The sequence below is a fragment of the Ammodytes marinus genome (assembly GCF_949987685.1).
Source record: "Ammodytes marinus genome assembly, chromosome: 6".
NCBI lineage: Eukaryota > Metazoa > Chordata > Actinopteri > Uranoscopiformes > Ammodytidae > Ammodytes > Ammodytes marinus.
The window spans coordinates 22,539,249-22,567,158 of NC_137235.1; the positions used below are offsets into that span (position 1 = coordinate 22,539,249).

General features: G+C 43.1%; 1 protein-coding gene across 3 annotated transcripts; it reads left to right on the forward strand.

The window, feature by feature from the left end:
• Positions 1-506: 506 nt before the first annotated feature.
• Positions 507-27,884, forward strand: ldb1b (LIM-domain binding 1b). Of its 3 annotated transcripts, none has more exons than XM_080029351.1 (11): positions 507-864; positions 18,317-18,419; positions 19,483-19,527; positions 19,844-19,919; positions 20,048-20,150; positions 20,310-20,482; positions 22,315-22,437; positions 22,527-22,610; positions 23,893-24,055; positions 24,165-24,313; positions 25,617-27,884. In XM_080029351.1, the coding sequence occupies exons 1-11, from the start codon at positions 837-839 to the stop codon at positions 25,845-25,847; spliced, it is 1,278 nt and encodes a 425-aa protein (XP_079885477.1). In that variant the 5' UTR covers positions 507-836; the 3' UTR covers positions 25,848-27,884. The 3 variants fall into 3 exon arrangements, with proteins under 3 accessions (XP_079885477.1, XP_079885478.1, XP_079885479.1); XM_080029352.1 differs by having other exon boundaries at positions 508-864; positions 23,932-24,055; XM_080029353.1 differs by lacking the exon at positions 507-864 and adding an exon at positions 13,806-14,126.
• Positions 27,885-27,910: the final 26 nt, after the last annotated feature.

Below are 27,910 nucleotides of genomic sequence, written 5' to 3' on the forward strand. Positions count from 1 at the left end.
TAGACCTTCATGACTGTGCGTGTGTGTGTGTGTGTGTGTGTGTGTATGTGTGTGTGATTGTAGCAGCAGCGGTGAAAAACAGCCTCTACATATTTAAAAGGAGGGAGAAAAGGATCCACATCACATGGTTGTTATTCTCTCAAATCTGCCTCTCAGGTCACTTTGACAGTCCACTTTCTCTCTCTCCCTTCCTGGCGCTGTCTCTCTCTCTCTCTCTCTCTCTCTCTCTCTCTCTCTCTCTCTCTCTCTCTCTCTCTCTCTCTCTCTCTCTGGAGCACTCAGCCTCTTGTTCCCTCCCTGTCTCTTCCTCTCTTTCTCCCTCTCTCCTCCCACCTGAGCTGTAATTTGCAGGGCTGATGAGGGTGAGGGCAGAGCAGAGGCAGGAACAGAATTCTTCTCACTCTATAACACACACACACACACAGACACACACACACACACACAAACACACACTCTGACGCGCGGTGTGATTCACAGTGTACAGCTACAACTGAGAGAATCCGATCCTTTGTGTGTGTGTGTGCTCTTTTTTTAACCTCTTCTTCCCCTCTTTTTTTTCTCTTTTTTCCTGCCTCGTCGTCACTCACTCACTCACTCCTCCCTCCCTCTCTCTTTGCTCCCTGGTGGTGTGTGTGTGTTTGTGTGTGTGTGTGTATGTGTGTGTGTGTGTGTGTGTATGTGTGTGTGAACCGTGGGGATAACAGACGCTCATGTGAGCAGCCTCAGTGGCGGCAGCAGTGACTGGTGAGAGAGAGAGAGAGGAGAAGAGGAAGAGAGCGGGGATAACGGGACCACCACCATCATTCTGATCGGATTCACACCAGACATGTGAGAAGATGTCCGTGGGCGGCTGCGCGTGTCCCGGTAAGTAGCTGCCGTGGTGATGGTTGCCTTTTAAACGACAGCCATGCCACCGCTGCTTCTCCTGTTGTTGCCAGCTGCTGACTTTTTCTTGTCCTTCTTTTTTGTTGTTGTTGTTGTTGTTGTTGTGGTGGTTGTATTTTGGTCGGTGAGTGCAGCCGCTGCCCGTGGGGTGACTGGGGCAGGGAGAGAGAGAGGCAGTGGAGAGAGGTGCCCCGAGGCCCCTGGGGCACTGTTTGCAAAGGCTCATGGGAGGTCGCCCTCTGTGACGATGGAGAGCAAAGAACATGCTAGAATAGATGAACCACCCAAAGCAGTCAGTTTTAACCCACTTTCCTCTACAGTCTCCCTACAAAGTGCTTTGTACCGTTGGAGGTTTAGTTTGAAGATGAAGGAGAGGGGGCGGGGGGGTCTTTGCTGGCGGTGCAGACATCTGGCAGTGAAGTTGTTGCCATGGCACCACTAATGCCACTCTCTTCGTCCTCTCTTCCTCCACCAGTTTGTTTCTGTTCTTGTTTCTTCTGCTGCTGATTTCTTGACTGACAGGCCGGGTTGACAGGTTCTTTTCAGGTCGGCACAGGTGTTACACTCACTTATCCACAGTGGAAGAAGTCCTGTAAAGAAAAGAACCCTGTCTGACTGGCGTGTCATGCAGAGGCGGGCGGGAGAGGAAAGCAAAGACAGAGATGGATCAAAGTGTGACATTTAAAGGGCAAGGGGTCACCGGCTGGAATCAAAGGCTGGCGCGATTGATCCCGAAAGAGTCATCAATGAATGTTTGATGCTTCACAGCGCACACAGGGGCATATCATTTAGCATGCACAAAGGCTGCCGCGGCCGATACACTTCTGGTTCAGTTTTTGTCACTGACACCGACATGGAAATGCAGCATCACGTTGCATCATAATTTCTTTGGCTCCTATGAGTGGCACATCGGTCCCAGCGTCCCTAAAGACTTAACGCCTTCTCTGGCTGTCTCGTGATGGCTTTGTTAGGGGAGTTTTCCTTCCTCGTTCACCCAGAGCTCTTTTCTCGTTGAGTTCATGGCAGGGAGTTCATCAGCCAGTGAACACCTGAGAGCCAGAGAGGGCAGAGGTGTGCTGACCTTGTCTCACATTGTTACCATCACACGCGTCACCATTTGTTTTGTTGCAGCTGCTTCCCCTTGTGTCCCTGTCCTGTCTTGACTGGCCATGATTTTTTTTTTGGGGGGTGGGGGGTAGTAAGCACCAGCCAGACATCATAGTTTCATTTCAAGTCCTAACTGAAAGGTGGAGTCAGCCATTCTGGTGAACGCTTGTAGTCAAAATCACTTTTTGTCAATCTCAGTGTCTCCTCACGATCCTCTACCTGTCCGTACTCTGTGTGCTGAAAATCAAATCTGGTCTCAATACACAGTGTAGGGCTCTGTAAACATTCTTGTTGCTTGCTAGCTAAGGTGGACCCCCTGTCGACATACCCTTTGTTTACATCAAGTTTACAGAGCCTAGGCTGGGTTTTGACTGATTTTGACTAAAAGTGATTTTGAGAACAAGCATTCTTTGCTGACTCCACCTTTAAAGGAATAAGGGACAAAAAAAGTCTGCCGTCAGTTTTCACTTGTAACTACATTTAACAAAAATTGGTTGAAGTTGAATAACAGCCACAGGGCTTGTGGGAGCTTAGCCACGAGGAGTCATATCTGTCATATTCCACCACCGTATTGAGAGCTTTTCAACTTTGTTTGGCCATCTGCGAAGGCTAAGGAACTCCCCGCGGTCCCCACAAACTGTTGTGTTTGGCTGTTGAGCGACTGACAGCAAAATAGATCATTGTTTTTCATTTGATTGACTTTAATGAGACGGGGGAGGAAAGAAAGAGTCAAGAATCAAGGTCTAGAAATAAACCCTGAGCCACTGAGCCCTAGACAATATATTAAGTGTTACAGCGATTTATGTTGCCCTCCTCACATTGACGTGAAATATAATCATACAGCTGAAAATGTATTCATAATCATGATACATGTGCTCAGAATCTACTGTCGTACAATAAACAGCAGCAGGAGAGGAGGAAGTGAGTGAGTGTGTGTGTATGTCTGTGTGTGTGTGTGTATGGTGCTGTATCACCCTGACGTGGCCTCCTTTCTCTTCTCTCTGGCCTGCCAGGCCACAGTGGCCGCTGTGGTCAACCCTCACAAAGCCGGGATGTGGATAGAGAAATGTAACCAACCACAGATCCAGGATCAGATTACCCTGGTGCCAGTCTGAACTTTAATCATTAGAGGAAACCTATCATGGAAACCCTAACTGTTCCCACGTTTTGCGTTTTGGAAACTCTTCAGTTAATAGTTATTTTTTTCTTTCTTTTTTTTTTAAGTTGGAAAGTTTAGGAGGAATAAATTAAGAGAAAAATGCCAACTCATCCTGGCCTGTAGATGGATGAATGGCTGATGGAGTGACATACGACTGAAGAAGAAGGATGTAGAAATGTGGAAAAAGGAAATAGAGAAAGAGAGATATTGGCACTGTGATCAAACTAGACAGATTTGTTAGCAACAAGGACAGACCCTCTAGACACAACAGTTGACAATTTGTCTTGAACACACAATGGCACACAGGGAAAAGTGGGGCAGGCCTACCAGTCTGAAATGCGACTGCATGCACATGAGTTTTTTTGGCATGCGTGTGCCTGTGCGCGTGTGTGTTTTCAATCACTGCGCAGCGCCCCGTGCTATGAAGGCAAACGCTGCCACCTCAGCCGTTAAACAAGCCTGCACAGCAGAGGCGGGAGCGTTTGTTTAGAACCGGGCCTCAGCTATCTTGCGGTCGGATTGCATACTTAATCAACGTGGTCATGGAAATTTCCTAAAAAACTTATGACCGCACTCTTGTGCACTCCACTCGTGCTCTCACATTGTTCTCATTGGTATTCCCCTTTCTTTTTGCCACAGTTTCCCCCCTTTTCTAGCCTGGAAATCCAGACCCTGATATCTTGAACTATGGTCTGGAAATGCCAGGCTACCCCTTTTCTGCTTTCCCCACAGATTTCTTTTCAATTTAGTGGGAAATATAAAAAAGGACTGTGTCATTGGTCTATACCATGCAAACCTGGAGGCCTGAAACAATGTGTGTGATGAGTGAAACTACTCCGACACTCGTACCCAGTACTACATGACGCAACTAAAAAGCAATGTAAACACGGCCTCCAAATACAGAACAATCCCTTCCATTCACTAACGTCAACTTCAGACCAGCCCAAAGCCTGACCCTACAGTGACGCTGGTTCATTTGCACACTTATGCCAACTTATCCCCCTCTTAACTTTCTTTATTCATTTAAACCAGTTAGAGAGATGTTGTTAATATATCGTTAGGGGATAGAAAATCCAACTATATTTAACTACAAAGTCTCTCTGAAGTTTTATTCCCATCTTTTTTACTCTTGTTCTCACTTGTTTACATTCCAGGGCCATGTTTAGCACAGAAGGACCCTCCCCCTTCTTGTGTGGCCTCAAACTGTGTGTGTGTGTGTGTGTGTGTGTGTGTGTGTGTGTGTGTGTGTGTGTGTGTGTGTGTGTGTGTGTGTGTGTGTGTGTGTGTGTGTGTGTGTGGATACACACTCGCAGCATGTGCCCCGACATGTGGATGACATAAACAGTGAGAGCAGAGTGATTGTAGATGGGTTATAAATCCACTGAAAAGGAGTTACCGTGCAGTATGCTGCCTACAGACTCTGGGAGGATGGTCCCACCTAGACCTTTAACATTAACCCTACCTGCTCCTTGACCTCTGTGCCTTCTCCCCCCACCATGTCCTGTTTCACTATGCACTGTGTGTATATAGCCTCATCCTTCTTGCTCCCCCTCACTACCTCTTTCTCTTTGACTCCTGATTGCTAGCGTATGTTGCCTAGCTGGATGTGTGTGTGTGTGTGTGTGTGTGTGTGTGTGTGTGTGTGTGTGTGTGTGTGTGTGTGTGTTTGTGTAAGGGGGGGGGGTGTAAGGAGGGAAGCGAGGGAGAAGGAGAGAGAGAGAGGAGAGAAGGGGGAAGGGACTGTGCCCTCTCATGCAGAGAGAGTCACATGGTGTCCCTGATTGGAGGAAAATGAGTAAAGACTGCAGCCTGGGCTGAAATGGCAACAGACAAAAAGGCACAAAGGCTGAGCTGTTTAGAGACGGGTTGCACAACAAGAGAGCCTGAAGAGGCGGAGGGAGAGAGAGAGAGCAGATATATGTGGATTAAGAGAGAGGAGGAGCAGGGGAGGGTGGCAAGCCAAAAAAGAGAGAGAACAGAAGAGAAGAGAGGTGACGGAGGAGCGGGGGGGCAGAGAGCAGGAGAGCCAAGAAAAGAGTGGGAGATGAGCACTGTAGGAGTGGGAGGGAGAGACAGAGTGAGCTAGTGATCAGACTGTGTGTTTCTATGTTTTCTGCAAGGCTGAGCGGTGACGTGATTGGCTGAGGGGGGTGTGTGTTGGAGGGGGGGGGGCAGACCTGACTCTGAGATCAGAGACAGACAAAATGGCTCCCAGAGAACAGAGAACGCAGCATCAGGACACTGTCATCTCCCCTTCACACAGCTGTCAGCTGACACCCGCCGCCGCCACTACACACACACACACACACTCATACGTGCAAGAACGCACACAAGCACTCAGGCATGGACAAAAACATGCACACACCCTTGAAGGCTTAGCTATTTGGGGGGGGGGGACTGAGGATGATGGCTCATATACTGAGCATTAAGTTGCTATGACATGCATACGTGATTTCCCTCTGACACTTATTTTTTTTAAGCACAGATGATATACCTCTTAATGACCAACTGGCTCACAGCAGAGCCTGATCAAATCCCTTCACTCATTGTGTCGTACGAACATGTTACGCGCTCGCCGCTTATGTTCCCTTGTTGCAGTGGGTCTGTGTTCGCCTGCCAAAGAAAATTAGTAGGGAATTCACCCAGTCAGTGAGAAAATACTGTAGGACAGCATGAAGACCAACACACCAGCGCAGCTCGGCCACAAGAGGGCACTGCTACCAAAGGACAAGCTCTGATTGTAGGTCAGCTATAATTTCCTCCTGCTCTCCCCCTCCCTCCCTGTAGTGATGCAGGGTGACAGTAAATCAAGTGGAGAAGGATTGCTCTGTGCTGAATAACAAGAGCTTCATTTGCATACAGTTTTACTTACGTTTGCATAGAAGCTTTGATAGTTGTTCATTTGTGTACAGTAATTTTTGCTTATATTGCAAAGGAGCTGCATACAATAACATTTTCTCTGAAGGATAATCAGTAGTGGACAAAGTATTGGAATCATTCACTCAAGTAAAAATAGCAAAATATCAATTTAAAAGTACTTCATTAAAAGTAAATGCAATAAGTTTACAGAAAATGTCCATTTGTTATAGGCTGTTTGTTTAATCATATATATTATTAATGAAAACTTCCTCTAGCATGGTATACGATATTGATATTTTTGGTTATATAATACATTTTCTGCTAAATCAATGGAGGAATGTAATTGGATAAAATAACCACATTGAAATGCCTGTGTTTAGCAGAGAATTAAACACAGGACAAATCAAGGTTCTTATACAATGCAGAAAACATATAAAAATATAAAGCTGACTATCTCGGTCCATCATCATTTCATAACTTCACTTATAACGGCCAATTTGATAAAGCAGAAAGCAAGTAGTCAAACATGCTGGTAAAATAATGTTTGCTGTTATAATCAAAGTTTGCGGAGCGAGTCGAGATTTCTGTAGTTATGTGTTGTCTAATGTGGCATAATTGCTGAGATGTCAGTCCTGAAAACATGAAATTGCAGGTAAACCTCAGAGTTAAAGGTGCTTTCAGCGATTCTTTGTCGAAATCGTTTTTATTCTGCTACCTGTCTATAGCAGAACAAAAACCTGAACAAAAATCCAGGGTTGATACACAGCCTAAGCTCTGTAAATGGGCATGTTGCTACAGCTAAGGTGGGCCCCCTCTGTTTACATATACCCTTTGTTTACATACCAATTTACAGAGCCTATGCTGTGTATTAACCCCAGGATGTTTTTCAGGACAGGTAGCGGATCATGAGAAGATAATCACTGATATTGAGAAAAAGTGATTTTGACAACAAGTTTTCTGCAGAATCGCTGACCCCACCTTAAGGATATGGATATTATAGTCTATGATGTTCTACAGAAAAGTAACTACAGATGTTTTAAAACTTCAAATCGATCAAAAGTAAAGAGGTATTTATGTGACTGTGTTCTTTAGGTTGACAGGAGATCAGCGATAATCAATCAACTCTAAGAACATAAGAGTAAACCAATCTCAATAAGTTTGTTCGCCTCACTTTATTTACCGGTAGTTTTTTCATAAAACTATGTTGAAGTCCTAGTTTATAGTTCATATACTCTCTCTCTCTCTCTCTCTCTCTCGCTCTCTCTCTCTCTCATTAGCTGTACCTATCTTGGTAGCTTACTTGAACCTGTTCTCTTGCATTGGCTGTTTGGTTTGGTTTAAGCTGTTCTCTTTGAAATTAGACATTTGTAGTATGGTACAAAACCAATGTGTATGCCCTCCGTTTTGGACTATTTTGATTATATATGCAGTAAACAGTTTGGCTTTGTAGGGTAAGTAGGCCATATATCATAATATCGCCCAAATGTATTCATGTGTAGCATTTCTATGTTGCAATCAGCCGAGGGGAAGATGATTGTAAATAGCTTAGTAAGCTAACAGCTGTCCGATAAAAAGTTGGGTATAAAAGTTCAATACTGCCTCTGAAATGTAGTGGAGTAGACGTATAAAGTAGCAGGAAATAGATAAGTAGCCTATACCACTGCAGACAAGTGTAAGTTTACAGTAGACCTACATGTGACAGTCACAGACTCTGATCTAAAGCTACTGGCCCACTTCCCCTGTTAGTGCCCGATGCTCCGAAACGTGGCAGCTTGTCCTCTGGATCTTTTATCAGAGTTGAATCAGACACACTGATTTCTGTCTCTCCATCTGATCCAATAAAAGAGTAAAGAAGCCCGAGCGCACCAAATGTATAAAAGCTGGCAGGCAGTGACTCATAAACAGAGCTCCGGAGACATTCCGCTAGTGAAACTGTCTGTGCTATTGATGTGTTCACAGTGTGTCTGACTTTGTTACCGCAAAGTGCCGTAATGCCATGACAAAAGAGGTTTTGTTGTTATTCCTGTTTCAGAAAAAGAATAAAAATGAACTGACGTTGCTCTCATTAGAAGCCGGCCCTCATCTTCAAGCTAGGATCAGTTCACTTGGGGTTGTTTTCTACACTCATACCAACTCCAGGCTGTCCCCAGATCAGTGTTAAAGACTGTGTCGAAAGTAGGGAGGGCGACTGAGACAGCTGTTATCAGAACTCCGGCAGATGTGTGTGCCGTTCGGTTTCCTGTTGACTAGTGAGTGGAAGTGGCACGCTGCACACATTTGCACATACACAGGCGACACACACACACACACACACACACACACACACACACACACACACACACACACACATACACACACACACACACTGACAATTGCTTCAGCATGCACACACCCACGAACACACACACACTGTAACCCCCCCCCCCCCCCCCCTCCCTACTCGTGCCCCTGAGCCTGACAGTCTGGACATGGGAGATATCAGAGAGAGGGAGAGGCATGAAAACAGAGACCCAAGTCTTTGAGCTAGATCGGTGTATGGTTGTGAAAGTGCATTTGTGGCTGGCAAAAAAAAGGCGATGTCAGAACAGCTAGAAACTGAAGGAGGTAAGTCCCTCTCTCTGACCTTTTCCTTGTGGGGTTGCTCCAAAGCTGGTTCAGCAACACACTCGAAAAAAAAAGAAATCAAACGAATAAAAAGAAAAAAATGCTTTTCTTGATGTATCTCCCGCTTTGTTGACGCTCAATGAAAAAGGCTGTGTGATGAGCTTGGCTCCCTTCCCCCCCTTCTTTCTGTGACTTTGACAAAGGTGAATTAAACAAGTTGCACCTGTGGGTTTAAGTGTAAGCTAAGCTCGGTGGAATCATCACACCATGCACTTGTGAGGAGTTTGTTCAGCCGCCACACGCTCCCAGCTTTAATCACATATTGGTACATGGATGCATTGCTTTATAGGTGTGAATGTGTGACTGCTGGTTGGAAAAATGGGGCTAGCTGGTGAAGTGAAGGTTAAGCAGCAGTGTGTGGTGCGTGCATACCCGTCGCTATGGGCGGGCCATAGGGGGCCGGGCCCGCCCCCAGAAATGCTTGTGCCCCCCCACTTGGGGCACAGATCTCTCAAAAAAAAATTACTTTCATTTTTATTTTATACTATCATAGTAGCTAATTTTGTGTTGATAAATACTAATGTTGCATTCTTTATCATCAAAACATTTAAAACATAAATAAACAATGGTGTGATTTTGTTTGATTGATGGGAGTCTATCTACACTGAAACAGCCTATCACGGCCTTACTGAAAAGAAAGTAAGGCTACGTAGGCCTACGTAATACGTCAATGCAGCCGCTCAACAGTTACCGCGCATTTTTGAAAGTGAAGCTGGATGAGTTTTCGCCGGCTTACTATTTCATTTCTAGTTCATCATAATAGATATTCGGTAACGGTTGAAAAGCCCACCAACAGTCTCCTCTGCCAAATCGGATCGTCAAACTGTTGTCACTTTTCGAGCCGCACAACAGACTACTACAATCCGAAATTATGGACTTGTTCAGCGCGGTGACACTTCTGATTGCGTGAAGCCACAGTTTTGCACTGTGGGAACTCTGCGCTCCTCCAGCCACGGCCATCGAGGCTGTGCCGGAGACCGGCCGAGAAGACGCACAATTTACAAGAACCTCCGCGGATTTGCAGTTGAGGAAACAGTTGGTCCGTCACAAAGTGACATAGACGAAAAGACTGAGTTCAAGAGTATTTTACAGTGTTATTGATGCTGTGCAAGGAGAGATGGATGCGCGTTTTGGAGAGCGCAGTAGCGAGCTCATTGGCGCACTGGCTGCGTTGAACCCGGAGGCCGAAAGATATGTTGATGAGGAGGTTGAGCTCGGAGAAACGCCGCCTCCCGCTGTACTGATAGAAGGGACTGGAGAGAGCACAGCCCTGCCTCCACTCAAAGTAGGCTACCGTGTGTGTGTGTGTGTGTGTGTGTGTGTGTGTGTGTGTGTCCCTCTGTTGACTGCTTTAAAATGCAATGTTTGAGATATGCGTCTGGTGTTAGGCTACATTGAATATGTTGTTGAATAGTCAAGTGTTTTATGGATATTCATAACATTGCTTCTATGTAATGTATTGCTTTAAATTATGAATTATGAGGACTGATGTTGTAGGCTATAGGCTACCGCTGTTGGTTAGTTTAACGTGATGATTACGTGCTGCGCGAATAGGACTATTAAAAATATACGTACTGTAGGCTAAAAATAATTGTGCCCCCCTATGCATTTCATATGCCCCCCTTAAGACTGAGGTCTGGCGACGGGTCTGAGTGCGTGTGTGAATGTGTGTGCGCGCACGTGTGTGACTCACTGGTTGGGGTGCTGGAGGAAGATAAGGCCTGCCCTACGCCTGAGAGCAAAAGAGACGGTGTGTGTAAGCCCTTCAAGCCTTATCCTGACACACCTCCCACCCCCACCTCTTTTCCATCACCCCACCAACACACACGCGCGCACACATGCGGCTGGGATTAACCCCGCCATGTACAATTTCAATGGGCGGGCTGTTGGAGACACACACACACACACACACATACACACACACACACACACACACACACACACACACACACACACACACACACACACACACAGGATTAACCCTTGTGTGTCCATTTCCACGGGTGATTCTTTAGCCTCGCTCCGCTTGTGACAGCATTGACTGCTCGTGTTGCTATGGCTACGGGGGCCAGCGAATGTAAGATAGGCAAATCCACATAAGTCACCCACAACAGACTCTCTTAAGCTACAACTGACTGCACCTCCCCCTGGTACTAGACACACAAAGATGCTGCCAAAAGACTGACGGGAGCCTCGTGAGCTGTGGAGTGCTCATGTCACAAGCTTTACCATGGTCAGAACCAATATACATAAAACTGTGACCGTGCATCTTCAGTGCTGGTCGGGTGAGAGACAGGCCTTAGAGCAGCTTATCCTCCATATGTGTCTGGCTCTGGGACACACTGCACTTCATCTAACCTCAAGGCTTCTCCTTTTCCCTCAACGTGGGAGTCCACAAGGAGGGGTGCAATTTTGAGTCGGCGTCTTCATTTGGCAAATTTCCGTTTTTGAGAAAGAAGGAAAGTAGGGTAAAGATGAACAGACACAAACGGAAAACATGAATACAAACAGAATAAGTTCTTTATAACCGGCTTCACTGTCTCTGAAATGCCAGAATATTCCAGATGATTACATGGTGCACAGTTAACGAGTAGAAGCGAAATAATTGGGGCAGAAAGAGTGTTAAACTGATGGACTAAAATGATGGAAGGTTTAACTAATATGAATGTATCTATGTATTTTTTTCTATACTTTCGTAATACTGTAACATTATTGCCATGTTCTGTTTTTCTTTCTTTTTAAAAATAGATATAGAAATTAACCATTCAGTAACCATTTTACTTTACTTCAAAGCTATAGTGCATAACCTTTTCACATAAATGAATGTTGGTTACATTCAATCCATTGCCAAATGAGTTGACAAAAAGTTGATTTAGCCTATCAGCTCCACAAAACTCTCTCTGTATCTCTCGGAGTGGCAGCGTTTACAAACTGTTGTCGCCCGGTGCAGGAGCTCAAGAAGCGCCCACAAAGTGTTTCAGTTGTTGATTCTACAGCTAAGAAAAAACCTGGATGAGCAGTAAAGGAATAAAATCCATGTGCAATGACTGAGGGCTTAAAGGTGCTGTAAGCGGAATGGTTCTTTTAGCTAACTTCCTGTCAGTTACTGCAGTTAGCGGTCCCCTCGTCCCTACGTCACCACATTAATGCACTGCGGTCTTCAATCAGCGAGTTATCTAGCATCATCTCAGATCCATAATTGTGATAAAAACATGATAAAAACCATCAAAACAGACATTGGGAAGGATTTTTACCTGATCCGCCATTGTAGGTGCATAAACATTCACCCATCTGTTGCTCTGGTGTCCACCGGCAGTGAGACCATGAGTGAGACGGGATGTCGGTTTGTAGCGTTCTCTCTTGTGATTGGGTAATAATTTCGGGATCCCCCGAAAAGTTTATTAGCCGATTACATGCAGAGCAGCTGACTGAGGAATCGGCTTTATGAAACGCGCACATTATGAAAGTGATCACTGTATGAATAAAGAGCGATTGAACACTTATTAACATAAATAAACCGTGCTTACTTCACCTTTAACTCAAATGCGCAGATAATGTTGTTGTAATTACTCGACAGAAGATACTCACCATTGCTTTAAAGCCGAAAAAAATTAAAATAAATACATAAATGTAAATAAATATTGTAATCATTGTAAGCAACTGGACACCAAACATGCACTTTGCAATAGAGTCTATGCAAAACATATAAAGTTTATATGTTGTATTTTTCAAAATATCCATTATTCTACTGCACAGTCAACCTTACAGTTACTGACACAAAATAAGATATGTGAGGCGTCACATTATGTAAAACTGTGTGCCTCTAATAAATACTTTTACTTTCACCCAAACATTTTTTAATTATACTGTAATAATATTAGCCTACCTATCAGGAATGGTCTTCAGATGTTCAGCAGCTACAGTGGAAGCTTGTTAACTGCTACAGACCAGCTACCAAGAGCAGCTTAATTTGCGTATAAATCATTTATGGAACATTGTGTTTTCACTGCCTGTGTACATGGGGAGTGAATAAATCAGAGCTATATTCATGCTGTTGCTGCTGGTGGCAGTTGTGACTTCCCTCAAATATATGGAGGCATGACAAAGTAATTTCAGTGTTTCAAAGGAAATAATCTTTTAACCTTGCTATGGTATCACCTGCCTGAAAATGTTAGGAGTCCCAGCAATTTCTTCCTTTAGGGATGAATAATGGATAATCTGTTTGCAAATATTATGACACGCATGAATAAGTGTATGAAAAATGACTGACCCAAAACTACTTGTTCTTTTTATATCCTATCGCTGGCCATATGGGTGAGGCCTCGCTGGCTGTGATCTGAATATCTGATTATAATTTGAGGCGATTTAAGCAGATTTAGAGGCCTATGGGACTCTCCTTTTGGCTTAGTGCTGCCTGTGTGTGTGTGTGTGTGTGTGTGTGTGTGTGTGTGTGTGTGTGTGTGTGTGTGTGTGTGTGTGTGTGTGTGTGTGTGTGTGTGTGTGTGTGTGTGTGTGTGTGTGTGTGTGTGTGTGGGTGTGTGTGTGTGTGTGTGTGTGCAGAAAAAGAGAGAGAGATTCCCAATGGTAATGGATTTACTGGCCTATACCTTGGAGACAGTTCAGTGTGCAAACTCAAAACACACAATGAATTGTACACAACCCAAGTCTGTTATTCTAATATGGAAGTTAATATAGAAAGATCTTGATGAACTTGTGATTGCTCAGGCTGTTGTAGCCTATCCGCTGCATCCACGACTGCATGATGATGGACCCATAGTGTATTATGCATATGACCGGGGTCTTGGCTGTCACTGTCTCAGTTCAGTTGTTTGCAGCAAGCTGATGTGCACTAATTAGGCGGACAAGAAAACCACTTGGCAGCCAGCATGATCTTTATTTCCATACACACTTCCACTCGGCTGCATTAGGCCAATTCTCATCTGTGTCAGTTACAAGGAAAGGATGGGATGCAGAGAGGAGGAAGGAAGGGAGAAAAAAATGCTTACCAGACAACCTTCATGTGCAGTTGTGCATTAGTGGGTGGGGGGGAGTAGAGAAGGGGGGAGAGGGCGGCTAGCGGTGCTGGGCAGAGGAGAGAGGAGTAAATGCATTGCAGAGGGAGAGAAGGAGGAGGAGGGCCTACAGCTATTGTTCATGTCCTCCCGTGAACAAAGGGCTCATCTGGGTCCGTATGTAAACCCACAGCAGGCTTCAGCCCACTAACAAGGCCTCATGCGGGACAAAACATAACCGACCGACTCCCGCAATTTCGGCCGTAGTCCGTTTCAGTCTTGCGGTTCGAGGATTTTCTTTCCATTGATCCTACTCAGAGGGACGTATTGTGTTGGTACGTCGCGTCCAGCGGGCCTATCCGTCTTTACGCACGGAGCGTACACACGGTCTATCATCACGGATCTGTAAACAGCAATTTTCTGATTGGACTTCTTTGCAGGTAAAGGGTCGCGTTCCCCAAACACACACTTTGACCGCAATGTCTAGCTGTTGGAGCAATTGAAAGTGGGTTACGGGCCGTGGCGGTTTATTTTGGCATCTTTATTTCGTTGATTTCTCGTTGAAAGGGGATTTAACGCTAAGGCGTTAGCGGGACGGCTAACAGCAGCTAGCTGGTTACTGGTTTCTGGCTTGCTAATGTTAGCTCGCCCTGCAGGCCTACGGGGCAAGTGTTTGATTGTTATAGATATCGAGGTTATTGGTCGTGTTAAGTCCATGTTTAAACGACTGTCCCGCTATATATAATATGAGTGCTGGTTGAAATTATGCAGCGAAGAGTCACCTGTGTTAAACGTTGAAGCATAGCTAACAGCTAAGTGTTAGCATAATGCGCTTTCTAATTGCCTTTGTAAGCAAGCTACTCCATGTCATATGTGCCTTGACTATAAATGTATGAGCTACACCGGTGTTAAGGACATTTGAAGTGCACTTAATAATAATAAAATAAATCCTTAGGGCCATGTCGGTTTTTGCCAAGTAAAGTTAGCTATAGTAGGTTAATGATTCAGTGTAACCTAGCTATAGCCAACAAATCTGTGTGGAAAGGCTACTTGTCCTCCCAGCTATCATGGTGGCAGGAGTCATAAACTATGCTACTACAGGTTATTCTTGTGTACAGGAAACCTGCTACTGCAGAGTGTGGTTTTGGTGTCTGGATTTAACCTGAATGTTCAGGAGTGTTTTTGACATCCGTCCCACATAACGAGAGAAGATTTACTGTTTGTGCTGCCTTCATCACACAGGCCTGGAAGACGTGTGCACATATTGTGTATATTATTGTATAGTGAACTGTGTGTGCTCATAAGAGAGAATGAGAGGGGGAACCGGATTCCCAGTGGAGGAAGTGGAGTCCAGCTGATGTGATTGGGGCTGCCTGTCATTAACCGCTAACGGGAGAAGAGAGGAGCTAATGGAGCTCTCAACAACTAATGGACACATAACCATCGATTATTTATTTAATAATCAACCCCATTTGTTTTCCTCCGGTGGTGCATCCATCCATCCCATAGCATAGCAGTGCTGGCTCACACAGTAAACAACTTGTTTTTGTTTTTTGTCCACTAAGTGAAGGCAGGGTTTCAAATGGATGGCGTGTTGAGATGCTAATCTTGTTTTGAAGATCTGTACTCCTCTCTGTGTAAAAGTTTTCTTGTTAATTTATTATTTATTGGCCTCCTAGTCTATAAGTGCTATGATAGGTTATGTGGCTGCTGTTATACACACAGTAGGAATATATTGTATAATAGAAACCAGAAGGGATGTAAACTCCTCACCTCAGAAATCAAGCTGTCATCATTTATGAGAAGATTGATTTTGAATTGGTTTGAACTAACATGAGTGTTGTTAGGAGCACTTACCGAATGTCTATTACTGTAGTCTGTCAGTTGATATTTGCGTGTTTCTGTTCCTGTAAACTCTTCAACTAAAATACGCTACATAACGATAAATAGTGAGTCCATAATGTCGGAAAAACGGGGCGGGAAGGCTGTTTACTCTTAAAGGTGGAGACAGTCATTCTGGAGAATGCTTGTTGTCAAAATCTCTTTTTGTCAAATGTAGTGAATATCTCGTCATGACGGTTACCTGACGGCACTGTGTTTGTGTGTGTGTGTGTGTGTGTGTGTGTGCGCATGCTGAAAAATGAAATAAAACCAGTGTACACAGCCTAGGCTCTGTAAACTGGTATGTAAACAAAGGGGCAACGTAACTAGCAACATGCCTGTTTACAGAGCCAATGCTGTACACTGGTTTTATTTTTAAGGTCAGGTAGCTGATGATCATGAGGAGATATTCACTGATTTTGTCAAAGTGATCTTGACAAACATTCTCCAAGATCGCTGACTGCACCTTTTAATTATCATTATATTTTTAAATAGATTTCACGCGACAGCTGTGTTCTCAAGTCACAATTTCCCCCTGCTTGAAAACATCCTATTAATACAATTAAACCAAATTTCTTCCAGTCTGTGTCTCTAGATATATCTTACACACACACACACACACACACACACACACACACACACACACACACACACACACACACACACACACACACACACACACACACACACACACACACACACACACACACACACACACACTTAATATGCAGAGACAAGACGGAGAGACATTAATAAGGCGGGGCTTCACCATGGTGACGGCAGGGGTCGTGACCTAGAGCAGCGCACGCCTGGATGGCCTTTATAGGAGAGCTGGGCAATTAGAGTAGAACAAGGGCTGGAGCTGTGTGTGTTTGTGCCAGAAATTCATATTTTTTTTGTTCTTTTTTACGAGGGTGTGAATAAAGTCTGCTTTGGCCTGTTTGTGTTTGGCATTTGTAGATAGAGGGCAGCAATTTCTGTAGGAGTGTAGCAGGAGCGCATTGTTTACAGGAGGCTCCCTCCTCCTCTTGTTGTTGTTCCGCGTCTTTGTAAAAAACAAGATTGCTGTATTGGGAATGGCCTGTAAATGAGTGCAACCAACTGAAACTGGGCCACCATTACTGGCCATTTCAGGCTGCATGTGCCTTCACCCTCACATGATAGTCATTCTGTACGGAGCTACAATCAGAAATACCACTGTTTGTTTGTTTGTTTTTGCCAGGGTGAAGCAAACTCGGGAATCACCTTTTTTGTTCTCTAATGTCCTCTATTTTTTGGTAATTTAGCCATCACGGAATGTATCATCTTGAACTGCTAAAATCCCTATCTCGCTGGGCTGAGACTAGTTGGAGACTAGCTAGCAACAGAAAATTGCGAAAAATTCCAGGCGAAATTTGGACCAAAATTAGCAGGGAATTTGCATAAATGTTGTGCGATGATTGAGCAAACATCGCTGACGAACGACAACCCCTCGCAAAGTTGTCTCACTTTTGTAGGGCTGGCCCGAATGCAATTTTTCAGGCTTCGAGTATTCGTTGGTTTTTCCGAGCGAATATTCGGATATTCGTTCCAGAAAAACACACCATCATACCAACATTAATAATACCAATGTACTCACTGAAACCGAGTGTGTGAGCCGAGACAGCAAGCTGCGTAGTTTGTTGATGCTTTAATAACTTTCGAACGGTAGTAAAGTCGGAGTTCCTTACTTTTTCCCCGTGGAGGCAAACAGCTGTTTTTCCGTTCCAAATCAGCTGTCCTCTGGCGCCATCGTAACCTGTACAGGAGCTTATCAATTCATCCAGGAACGTGCATCTTTTCGGCGATTTATAAATCCATACAAAGATCCAATATTGATAGTCTTTTGTTTCCATATTATATTCATTATTTACTGCCTATTCCCATGATGCAAGCAAGTCACGGTTGATGATGGCTGAATAGCAGCGCTGAATGTAAACAAACAGCTGAGCTAAGCTAACGTTAGCATTACGTCAAGCATTACATTTCCTTCTGAAATCGCGCTAATGTTGTGGCAGCCTATAGAGTTATTAGGAACACAATCTATCTACTTCCTCCATCTCTCTCTCCCTCCTGCGCTTGGTGCCGCTTTTAGTTTGCCTCACTCTGGTAACATCACGTAGCCTACTACAGCTGATATCACCGGTTGCGCTTTGAAAGGGTAACTGCCAACTAGGTCAATATAATTTGATAATATATTTTAAATGAACGTCTAATTTGTATTTTACAATTGTTTTATAACTTGTATATCCATTATTTGCTGACAAAATATACTGCAGTTTGAGCTACCTTTGCAAAAAAAAAAAAAAAAAAAAAATATCCCGAATACTGAACTGTGCTCCGAATACTAATTTAACAAACAAATACTCGGATATTCGAATAATTCGGGCCAACCCTACTTTTGTCGCACTTTTTGAATCACAGAAACTAAACTGAGAAGGCTTTGAGACGCCCGTGACGACTGTTTTGAGATAAAATTTGTTGCGCAGGCACATTTTTTGAAAATTTTTAAAATTCCAGCGACACGACAGCACAGACCTGCGACTCACACGAGGAAACTGAGAACCCCCGCAGACATTTCGAGACACTTTTTAAAACTCCCTCGCAAATTCCCTTTTGCTGTGTGCCCAACAGTGGCTGCCCAGTGAGATAGGCATTTAACATTTTAAGGAACTTCTGAAGCTATGATATAAAGATAGGCATGGCATTAATGTTCTGTTTTCTCTCCCAGGCTGTTCCTCCAAGTCCTTCAAGCTGTACTCCCCTAAGGAGCCCCCCAACGGTAGCACTTTCCCCCCCTTCCACCCCGGCACCATGCTGGACAGAGACGTGGGGTGAGTTTTATGTCTGTGTTTCCTGTGTCTCTTGAAATGTGCTCTGGGTGAAGAGTCCACAGTTTTCTAGCCTTTACTGGCATTGGTATTATTGCATACTGTGTTTATTGCCTTGTAAAAGGAACGTATTTACGATTCCTCTGTATGTCTGGGTCATATTGCAGAATCGTCATTAAAGTTGACTTTGCCTGAATCCAGCCTGAATATCATGAGTTTAGTTTCTGCAACAAAATGTTATTCTGGAAAAAAGCACTGGTAACTGATTGTCAGCTTGGCAGCTCGTAGTATAATCAATCAGCAAACTGTGGAAGATAGTTTAGATGGAGGTGACAACAAGCAGTGCTATGTAGGGAATTTGAATTGCACCCAGAGTGACTGGTTGGAGTTATTCAGTAGACTAGGCTCATAAGATTCTTCTGAGAGAAAAGGAGGAGGGGCCCAGCAGGGGGTCCACAAACTTCCTGGCTAAATGATCAACATAATGTCACTTCCCACAGTCAGGTGCTAAATATATAAGAATGGATGTAAACATGGTATACAACACATGCTGGAAGAATAACTTTTTAAATGGATTCAGGAGAACACTTGCAGGGGCAGGAACATTTATTTGTAATTACCAAAACAGGGCACGGGTCAATCTCATTCAGTCGTTTATTGAAATGTTGATCCAGTTGACTGAATTGATTGACCAACATTACCCCCAGCTATTATCCAGGCACATGCCTGTTGAGTTACAATAACTGAAATGGAAATTATGGACCGGCTGTTTGGGGCTAATGCTTAATGCTTTAATTGATCTGACTTGACTTTAGTGGATCAGTACATAGACAGTATACCTGTGATTTGCAGCTCGTCTTTCTTTCTATAAGCAAACCAGCTACAGTTGGTGAATGTATTAGCGTGTATCTGGAGAAGTGTTGTTATTTACGGTCTCCTTGTATCATCCAATTTGTGCCATGTTTGGCTTGTGTCCCAGGGTGGTGAAGACAGACTATCCTCCTGATGGAGGGCATATTAGCACCAGAGCTGAATGTAATAATCTCTCTGTCTCTTGTTTCTCCAGTCCGACCCCAATGTATCCTCCCACATACCTGGAGCCAGGAATAGGGTAAGACGGCATTATTTTTTCCCTTATCCCCAGCTGGTGTGAGAACAGCTATAATAACACAAATAAAGATAAGGCCGAGTGGGAAGTTGTGTTTCTTATCACACTGTTAATAGAGATTTTGTATTAAGTCTGTGATAAGGCTAAACTAGTTAGTGAAACAGCCCTAAAAGTCTGGAGGCCGTCAAGCTTTAACATTTCTGCATGTAGAAATGATTTTTTCTTTTTCTTTTTTGCTTACATCTTTCATAACCATATCTTTCATTATACACTGAGCTAACTGATCTCGACTCCTCCTGCTTTTGTTTTTCCCTACTAGGAGGCACACACCATATGGCAACCAGACAGACTACAGAATATTTGAACTCAACAAACGGCTACAGAACTGGACAGAGGTTTGTAGGCGCATATGCTCTCATATATATATATATATATATATATATTTTTTTTTTTTTTTTTTTTTTCAAATATATTCCAATATTTATGTTTCTAAGTGACTGCTTTCCCCCTCTCCACCCTGTAGGAATGTGACAACCTGTGGTGGGATGCATTTACTACCGAGTTCTTTGAAGATGATGCCATGTTGACCATTACTTTCTGTCTGGAAGATGGACCCAAACGCTACAGTAAGAAGCAAAGTTTTCTGGAACATATTTTCTCTCCGCTTCATACCTCAACCGCTCCTATTAATCCAAAGTCCTTAAGACACAATTGGACTGCATACTGTACCTTGCCAGTATCTTCCTATCTCATGCACACGTGTGTTTTCCTCTTGTCCAATGCAGCAATTGGCCGGACGTTGATTCCGAGGTATTTCCGGAGTATATTCGAGGGTGGTGCCACTGAGCTCTACTACGTGCTGAAACACCCCAAGGAGTCTTTCCACAATAACTTTGTCTCCCTTGACTGTGATCAGTGTACCATGGTCACCCAGAATGGAAAGCCCATGTTTACACAGGTGTGTGTTTGTGTCCCTAGCTACCGTATTTTCCGCACTATAAGCCGCACTGGACTATAAGCCGCAGGTGTTATAATGTTTAATTACCATATGTAAGAGTTCGTGCACAGAGGGGATTGTCGGGAAAGAGATGGCTGCTTGAGGAAGCTCCCATTTATTAACATTTCAACAAATAAGTTGCATATTTGCATAACGTACGTAAGTGTTACCATTTAGTGCAATAGTAGCTACTAGGGATGGGCACGAGTGTTTTCGCTACTCGTGTGATTGCTTGCATTCCTCGAGGATCAATCGACTCCTCGTTAAACTTTTTTCTATTTTTAGAACTCAACGCATCTGTCTACAGAACAACGGTTGACCGCAATAAAGCGTTCAATGCTTATGTCAAACAGTCAAATGATATTAAGGATTTTTTTCCACAAGTGTAAAACACATTTTCCTCACTGAAAGTAATTAAATAGACGGGCCACAATTTAAACCGATCCAGTAGGTCTGCGATGGGGAGAAAAAAAGCATGGGCTGTAGTTGTAACAAAAAAAAACAGTCTAAGTCACCATTTAAAATAAGAAGGGCAGCAGATAATATAAAATGATTGTCTTACAATTTAAATACATATAAATAACTCACCAAAGCAGATAGTTGTAGGCCTATATCCAACCGCGTAATGCTCACTCCGTGTCCGTGAATAATTACAGCGACTAATTCCTCATTAACGGAACCTTACACCGGCCGGTTTTTGAATCTTATCTCCATATTCCCTATTGAAGGCTTCTTAACTGTTGTTGGCTCGGAGCGAATGTGTCTGAAGTAAGCCTTGCTTCTTCTTTTCTTTCCAAGCGGAGAGCACCTTGCATGCTCACCTAGAGTCTACTCATTACTAACTGAGAGTAACAGGTGTCATCTCCCCTTTTTATAAACGTAACTTTATCATCTGCTTTGAAATAATTGGACAGTTATATTCCTGAAAATGTTCTGGAGAAGAAAGGAGAGACCGTGTTCAGCTCTGCGGTGCTGTGGAGAACACAGGCTGCGCTGCGGTGGCACGGAGGTGGCAGTTATTTGCAGTTGATGTTTGACACAACGCTCAGTTTATTGCACTTGCATCAAAATATTTAATTTTGTTAAACTTTATTTTATCCATTTTGTGCCGTTTTGTACACGTATATAACATTTTAAAATAGGGGCGGCCGCGGCCGCCTAAAGGCTACAGGCTAAAAAAAAAAAAAAAAGATTTTCCTCATCCACCAATCGAATTCATTTCAAACGAGGAGTACTCGATTACTAATGCCCATCCATAGTAGCTACAGAACATATACTGTGCTGTGTAATAACAGGGTCGCAAAATGGGAAAAGTCGCGGCTTATAGTCCGAAAACTACGGTAATTCCTGCAACTTTGCCGTGTTCGAAAATGTGTATAGCTATTTCTGTCATTTATACAACGCAGCCTGAACATTGTATTCCACTACGACTATTATAGAATAGAGATGACTTTCAACTCCTCACAGCTCCAAATACAGAAGTTAATTGAAGGAATACTTAAAAAAAAAAATATTTTTAGCGTGTTGCCTCACACTCGGATTCAAGACAAGGCAACAGAAACCATTACTTTTAACTGCGTGCATCTTTTGTAGAGGAAATGGGCAAAGGTCGCTCACTGCTAATTAGCTTATCACAAATACTGGTAGTCAATGGGAAGTATCAGCCTGCCTCGGGCCCACTCTCAGAAGATAAACTCCTGAAACAATTTCTGTGTGTGAGAAAAGGTTTGAAATGCCTGGCTGTTAAGAGTCCACCTGCTGCATACTGACCTGCGTTCTCTGAACTGCCCTAGGTGTGTGTAGAGGGGCGCTTGTACCTGGAGTTCATGTTTGACGACATGATGAGGATAAAGACGTGGCACTTCAGCATCAGACAACACCGTGAGCTCATCCCCCGCAGCATACTGGCCATGCACGTGAGTGGACACAGAGGGGGTGGGAATGGCCACATGTAGTTCACTTGTGTTTTAGAATGTTTTTAACCTGTCCCCTATCCATGCCTCAGGCCCAGGACCCACAGATGCTGGACCAGCTGTCCAAAAACATAACAAGATGTGGCCTGTCGAACTCCACCCTTAACTACCTCCGAGTGAGTGACACGCACACACACACACACACACACAGACAGACAGACAGACAGACACACACAAAACATTTATTCCCTTATAGTCATTTTCTATGCATTTGATCTAGAAAATGACTGGTCATAATTTCATTAAAGCTTTTAAGAAAGTTTCAAAATGTATTCAGGTGAAGCATTTTAAAGCGACTACGAGGAATTTTCAGTTTTTTTGTTTATTCTAGCAACCCTTTTGGACAAAAGTGATGGTGATTTTACAACAATTTTACAGATTTTCGCAAGCGCATTACCGCAGCGCGTTCATTTGTTTAGGAAGTGAGTGATAGGGAGACTGCAGGATGCATCGCAAAGGATTCTGGTCTGCCTGCAAATTTCTTTTGTCAAAGTTCTGATCTGAGCAGAGACATTAATAAAACTAGAGTTATTTAAGCTAATGGTCTTGTTTGCTGTTACAGGTCATTTATTATAATCGAAGAAAACATTTGACTGCTCCATAAGCATTTAAAGTTCCTTGTAGTCACTTTACGATGTGTGTGTGTTTTAATTAAGAGGAGGGGCAAAAGATAATCACACAACATCAATGCAACTTTGAGTGATAAAATATCTGCTGATCAATGTTTATATAAATGTTGCAATGGATTTCTATTATTATGCACCACTACATCAACACAGTGCCACAGTAGAACCATGTTTTGAAAACTGGGTCTCTGTCTTGAACACACGTTATGTCATAGCATACAAAGAAGGCTGCACAGGTTCCTTTAAGGAACTGTTACATGTCATATTTGAAGTTGGCCTTGCTAGTAAGGATATTAAACATATTCCATATTATTACTAGAAATGTCAAATAGTAATGTGTTATATTTTGTTATGTTGTTGGTAGCCATGTCATTCAGCTGCCATGCTGATGATACCATCGGTTTACAGAGCAGTTTGGAAGCCCCATATTTGTTGCACCTCAAAAACTAGATAAGGGGCTGTGTAGTTACAATAAGCTTTGTATACATTTGACTTCTGTGAGGTGAAACGATCATTAATATAGTTTAGGAGCTTGTAGCATTCTAATTCCAGCCTTAGTATAGTCCTCACTAGATACTAGCAGTCCGTGGGGGGGATTGATGGGAACACAAAGGGCTTTCCTCTGTGGTGGAGATGGATAAGCTGTAATGTAGTTTTTTCTTATCCGTATTATTATTTAGATTAGACAGATAGTCATTTGCGCTGAACAACAGCTGATAATGATGTTTCTTGGTCAACTGCATGACCTCTAATGATCTTCAACACTGTGTAGGCTGTAAACGGCTGCCTGTCTGTGTGTTCCCCCCACCAGCTGTGTGTGATTCTGGAGCCCATGCAGGAGCTGATGTCCAGACACAAGACATACAGCCTCAGCCCCAGAGACTGCCTCAAGACCTGCCTCTTCCAGAAATGGCAGAGGATGGTGGCGCCACCAGGTAGGCAAAGCACACACACAGATATAGTCAGACACACAACCACACAAAGCCCACAGTAAAATGTATCTGTAACACACTCTCTCTCTCTCTCTCCAACCTTTCTCTGCAGCTGAGCCATCAAGACAGGCACCAAGCAAACGGCGGAAGCGTAAGATGTCAGGTGGCAGCACCATCAGCGGAGGAGGAGGAACTAATAATAACAACAGCAACAAAAAGAAGAGCCCCGGCAGTGGCTTCCCTCTGACCAGCCAAGTTCCAGTGAGTATATCACTGCTATCTAGTGTCAGTGCTCAGCTATTACACCTTAAACAGACACACTGTCTATGGATCAAGATTCAGATTCAGATTTTATTTGTCACATACACAATACATTGCAGTGAAATGTTCACAGTCGGCTCCATGCTAAATATACACATAACAAACATAACAAAACAGTAGATACATTCAGTATGGCAGGGGGTTATTGCACATAGTCTAAAGGGGGGGGGGGGTGCCATTTAGATCAACCGCTGCACTGATTCTTTGAGGGAAGTAGGCAAGACACAAGTGACATAAAAACAATGTAACAAAAAACACAACAAAACAATATTACAACAACACAAAGTGGTCTGCTGATACTACGATGCAGTTCTTCAGGAGAAGGCAGCCTTCTTCAAATAACAATATTAAATTAACAATCAACAAAAATAGAAAGGAAAAAGAAATAAATCTCTAAATCAATTTACAATCAAGAAGTGAGAGAAGTTGTTTTTGTATGCCATAGCACAATATATTCCCCAGTGCTGTGTACATTAGGTGTCCAGACATTAACACATGGTGCATGTTAATTACTTTATCATTCAAAATGATGGTCAGGATGTGACAAGTGTATATCTGGATCATGGTGGTCCAACAGTTAGTTGCTCAATTTCATGGCAAAAACTAAATGAAGAAAACGTTGCATTATAAACATTTGTGCCAAATCCTAAACATTGTGTAAAAGTGCTAATATTGGAAATGACTTTGAATGACACTGAATACAATGCCTGTTAAACTAAATCTATAATGCTGCTCTAGTTTTTGACAGAAGGCTTGATGGGAAATTATGAAACTTAAATGGAGGAACATTTTATGGAGACCAAATTGATTATTTTGGCTCTTCATGCTATCCCTCTGAGCCCTTAGCAATTTTTGAGAATGTTTTGTTCGCCTGGACTCAATATCTTAAAAAAGCTTGTATAACATCAACCAACCCTTTAAAGCACATTATCATTCTTTTCAGGACATCTTGGGCTATAAGAATATTTCTAATGCATTGATGTCACGTTAATGGAAAAAATTGTGATTTTTGATTGGACAATAAAGACAAAAGAAAAACAAAAGCTGAATTGTACAGATATTTGTCTCAATGACACACAAAGCAACATTACCTAAGCATTACATGTTATGTTCAGTGTAAGTTTAATGGTATCAGCAGAAACAACACGCTTCATCTGTAAATGTATACTAGACTCCTCTCTTGACACGACAGAGTCCCCGACCACTGAAACAATACATGAACTGTTTTGCCTGTCTGTTGCAGGATGTGATGGTGGTGGGAGAGCCCACTCTGATGGGAGGGGAGTTTGGCGATGAGGACGAGCGTCTGATCACGCGGCTGGAGAACACGCAGTTTGACGCGGCCAACGGCATCGATGACGAGGACAGCTTCAACAACTCTCCAGCGCTGGGCTCCAACTCGCCCTGGAACAACAAGGCTCCATCCAGCCAGGAGAGCAAGAGCGACAACCCCACCTCACAGGCATCGCAGTAGGGGCCCCGCAGACCTCAACACAACCCCCATTCCCCCCCAGCCCTCTGTCACTCCTCAAAACCACCCCCTCCCCAGCAGCAACAGTCACATCATGGCCTGATCCCCCAGCCCAGGCATCACTGGGGAGCTCAGTATGTCTCGGACAATGTCACTGAGCCCAGAGGAAGTTTGAGCAGTTTTCATTATTGCTAGGAACTTCCCCCATATTTTTTTAGGCAACCATGTCCTAACTCTATCTACCTTTTCCTCAGCTCACACTCAAAAAGGTCCCATCTGCTCTCGCTCATTTTCTCAGTTTGGACAGCATCCGTGGTGTAGCTGTCACTGTTAATCCGAGGGGGAGAAGAACTGTGCACACTAAACTAGTCCATACTGAAGTTCACATGTAGGCGGTGGTTGGTGGGAGGGGGGGGGGGGGGGGTGTTGGCAGTGGGGCTTGGAGATGGTGGGCGAGTTGCTTAGGGACCACTTGTCCACCCGTCCTCTAAACATGGCTCTTAATTCTGGTCTGCTCTGTTTGAGGCACAAGACACTGGTAATGTTTCTCAATAGAGTATATGTGGGTGTGAGTATGAGTGAGTGAGTGGGTGTGTGTGTGTGTGTGTGTGTGTGTGTTTGTGAAATGTGCGGAGAGTGAAAGAGAAGCAGTCTGAGCTTATTTGTGGCTTTGCTGAAGCAGACGGACCAGAATTTAGAATCGGTCTATAAAACCATTGAAATTCACACACGAGTAGGAGAGCTGATATGTGGCACTAGGGAAACTTCACACATACACACACATACACACATACACACGTACACACACACACACACACACACACACACACACACACACACACACATAATGATTGAAGGATTTTGAGTCCCCTAGTGCCCGAGCCATCTCTGACTAGACTACAATGGATGCAGTCTTTTTAAACAGAGAGCATTTACAACACACATGCACATACACACAGTTACACATTTTAAGAGTTTTTATACAGTATATATTTCCCTAGAATGTTTTTTAATTTGTATTAAACGCCTTCATTTCAATTGTTACTTTTTTATTTTCTACCAATACTGAAAAGCTACAGACCAAGGAGCAACACAGGACTTTTATCCCTCCCCCCTCTAAAATATATTGTTTTTATCTTTTATGTTTATAAAAGAGAAATAATTTAGTGTGGATGTTTTTATTTTTGTCTTTTTGTTCCTTTTTTTTTTTTGAAGATTTAAATTTTTGTGTATTTGTGCTTGTATATTTAAGGTAGTAGCAAAGTTCTGTCTGACTGTAATAAAATGTATTCTTACTTAGATTTACCTAAAGCCATCCCGATCTAATGTAAAGAAACAAAAATAGGAAAAAGGAGAAAAAAACACTCATGAACCCGTCCCCTCTTTCTTCCCATTTGCTCTTTCCTCTTCCCTCTTTTTTAAAACTTGTGTAAATTAAATTACAAAACCCCGGAGGGTACAATGGCACCATGGAGTGATTATTTCAATGTTTCAGTTGATTTCTTTTTCTTTTTTTTGTATTTATTTTGGAAATTTAAGAAACTCACTCGTGTATGTCATCTATACAGGCATTTCATTTCTACACTTCACATTCATCACAATTTTGTGTACTGCGACTTTAAACTTGATGTCAAGTGAATGTGCTCACTGAATTTTAGTTAACCAGTGATTTTCATGTTTCATCATTGGTTGAATCAGACTTATTCTTCAGTTTTTCTTTCTCTCTTCCTTCATTTGTGCAGTGTCTTTTTCGTAACACCTTGGATCATCCCAACATCTTGTTAAGCCTGCGTAACGCTAAGTTCAGGAGGCCTATTTGGTAGCAATGCTGAGTCAGTAAAGTCTGAGTAAAAACAGCTGATGCTCTGTTTATTGTTTTGTACTTTTCCACTTCCTTACAGTTCTGGTTGAGTTTGAATGGTGACTTGTACCTTCTCCAAATCCCTGTAGAAAAATCATTGTTTGATTGATGATATATATTTTTGATTTGGTTAGTTTCTGCCCTTGATAATTAATGTATGGTACCAATAAAAAGATACATTTTCACTTTAAAAGGCTGTAAAGCT

Coding starts and splice junctions, on each gene's coding strand:
- ldb1b (XM_080029351.1), top strand. CDS start 837: ATGTCCGTGGGCGGCTGCGCGTGTCCCG. Junction 24,056..24,164: donor GAGGATGGTGGCGCCACCAG/GTAGGCAAAGCA, acceptor CTTTCTCTGCAG/CTGAGCCATCAAGACAGGCA. Junction 24,314..25,616: donor CTCTGACCAGCCAAGTTCCA/GTGAGTATATCA, acceptor TGTCTGTTGCAG/GATGTGATGGTGGTGGGAGA.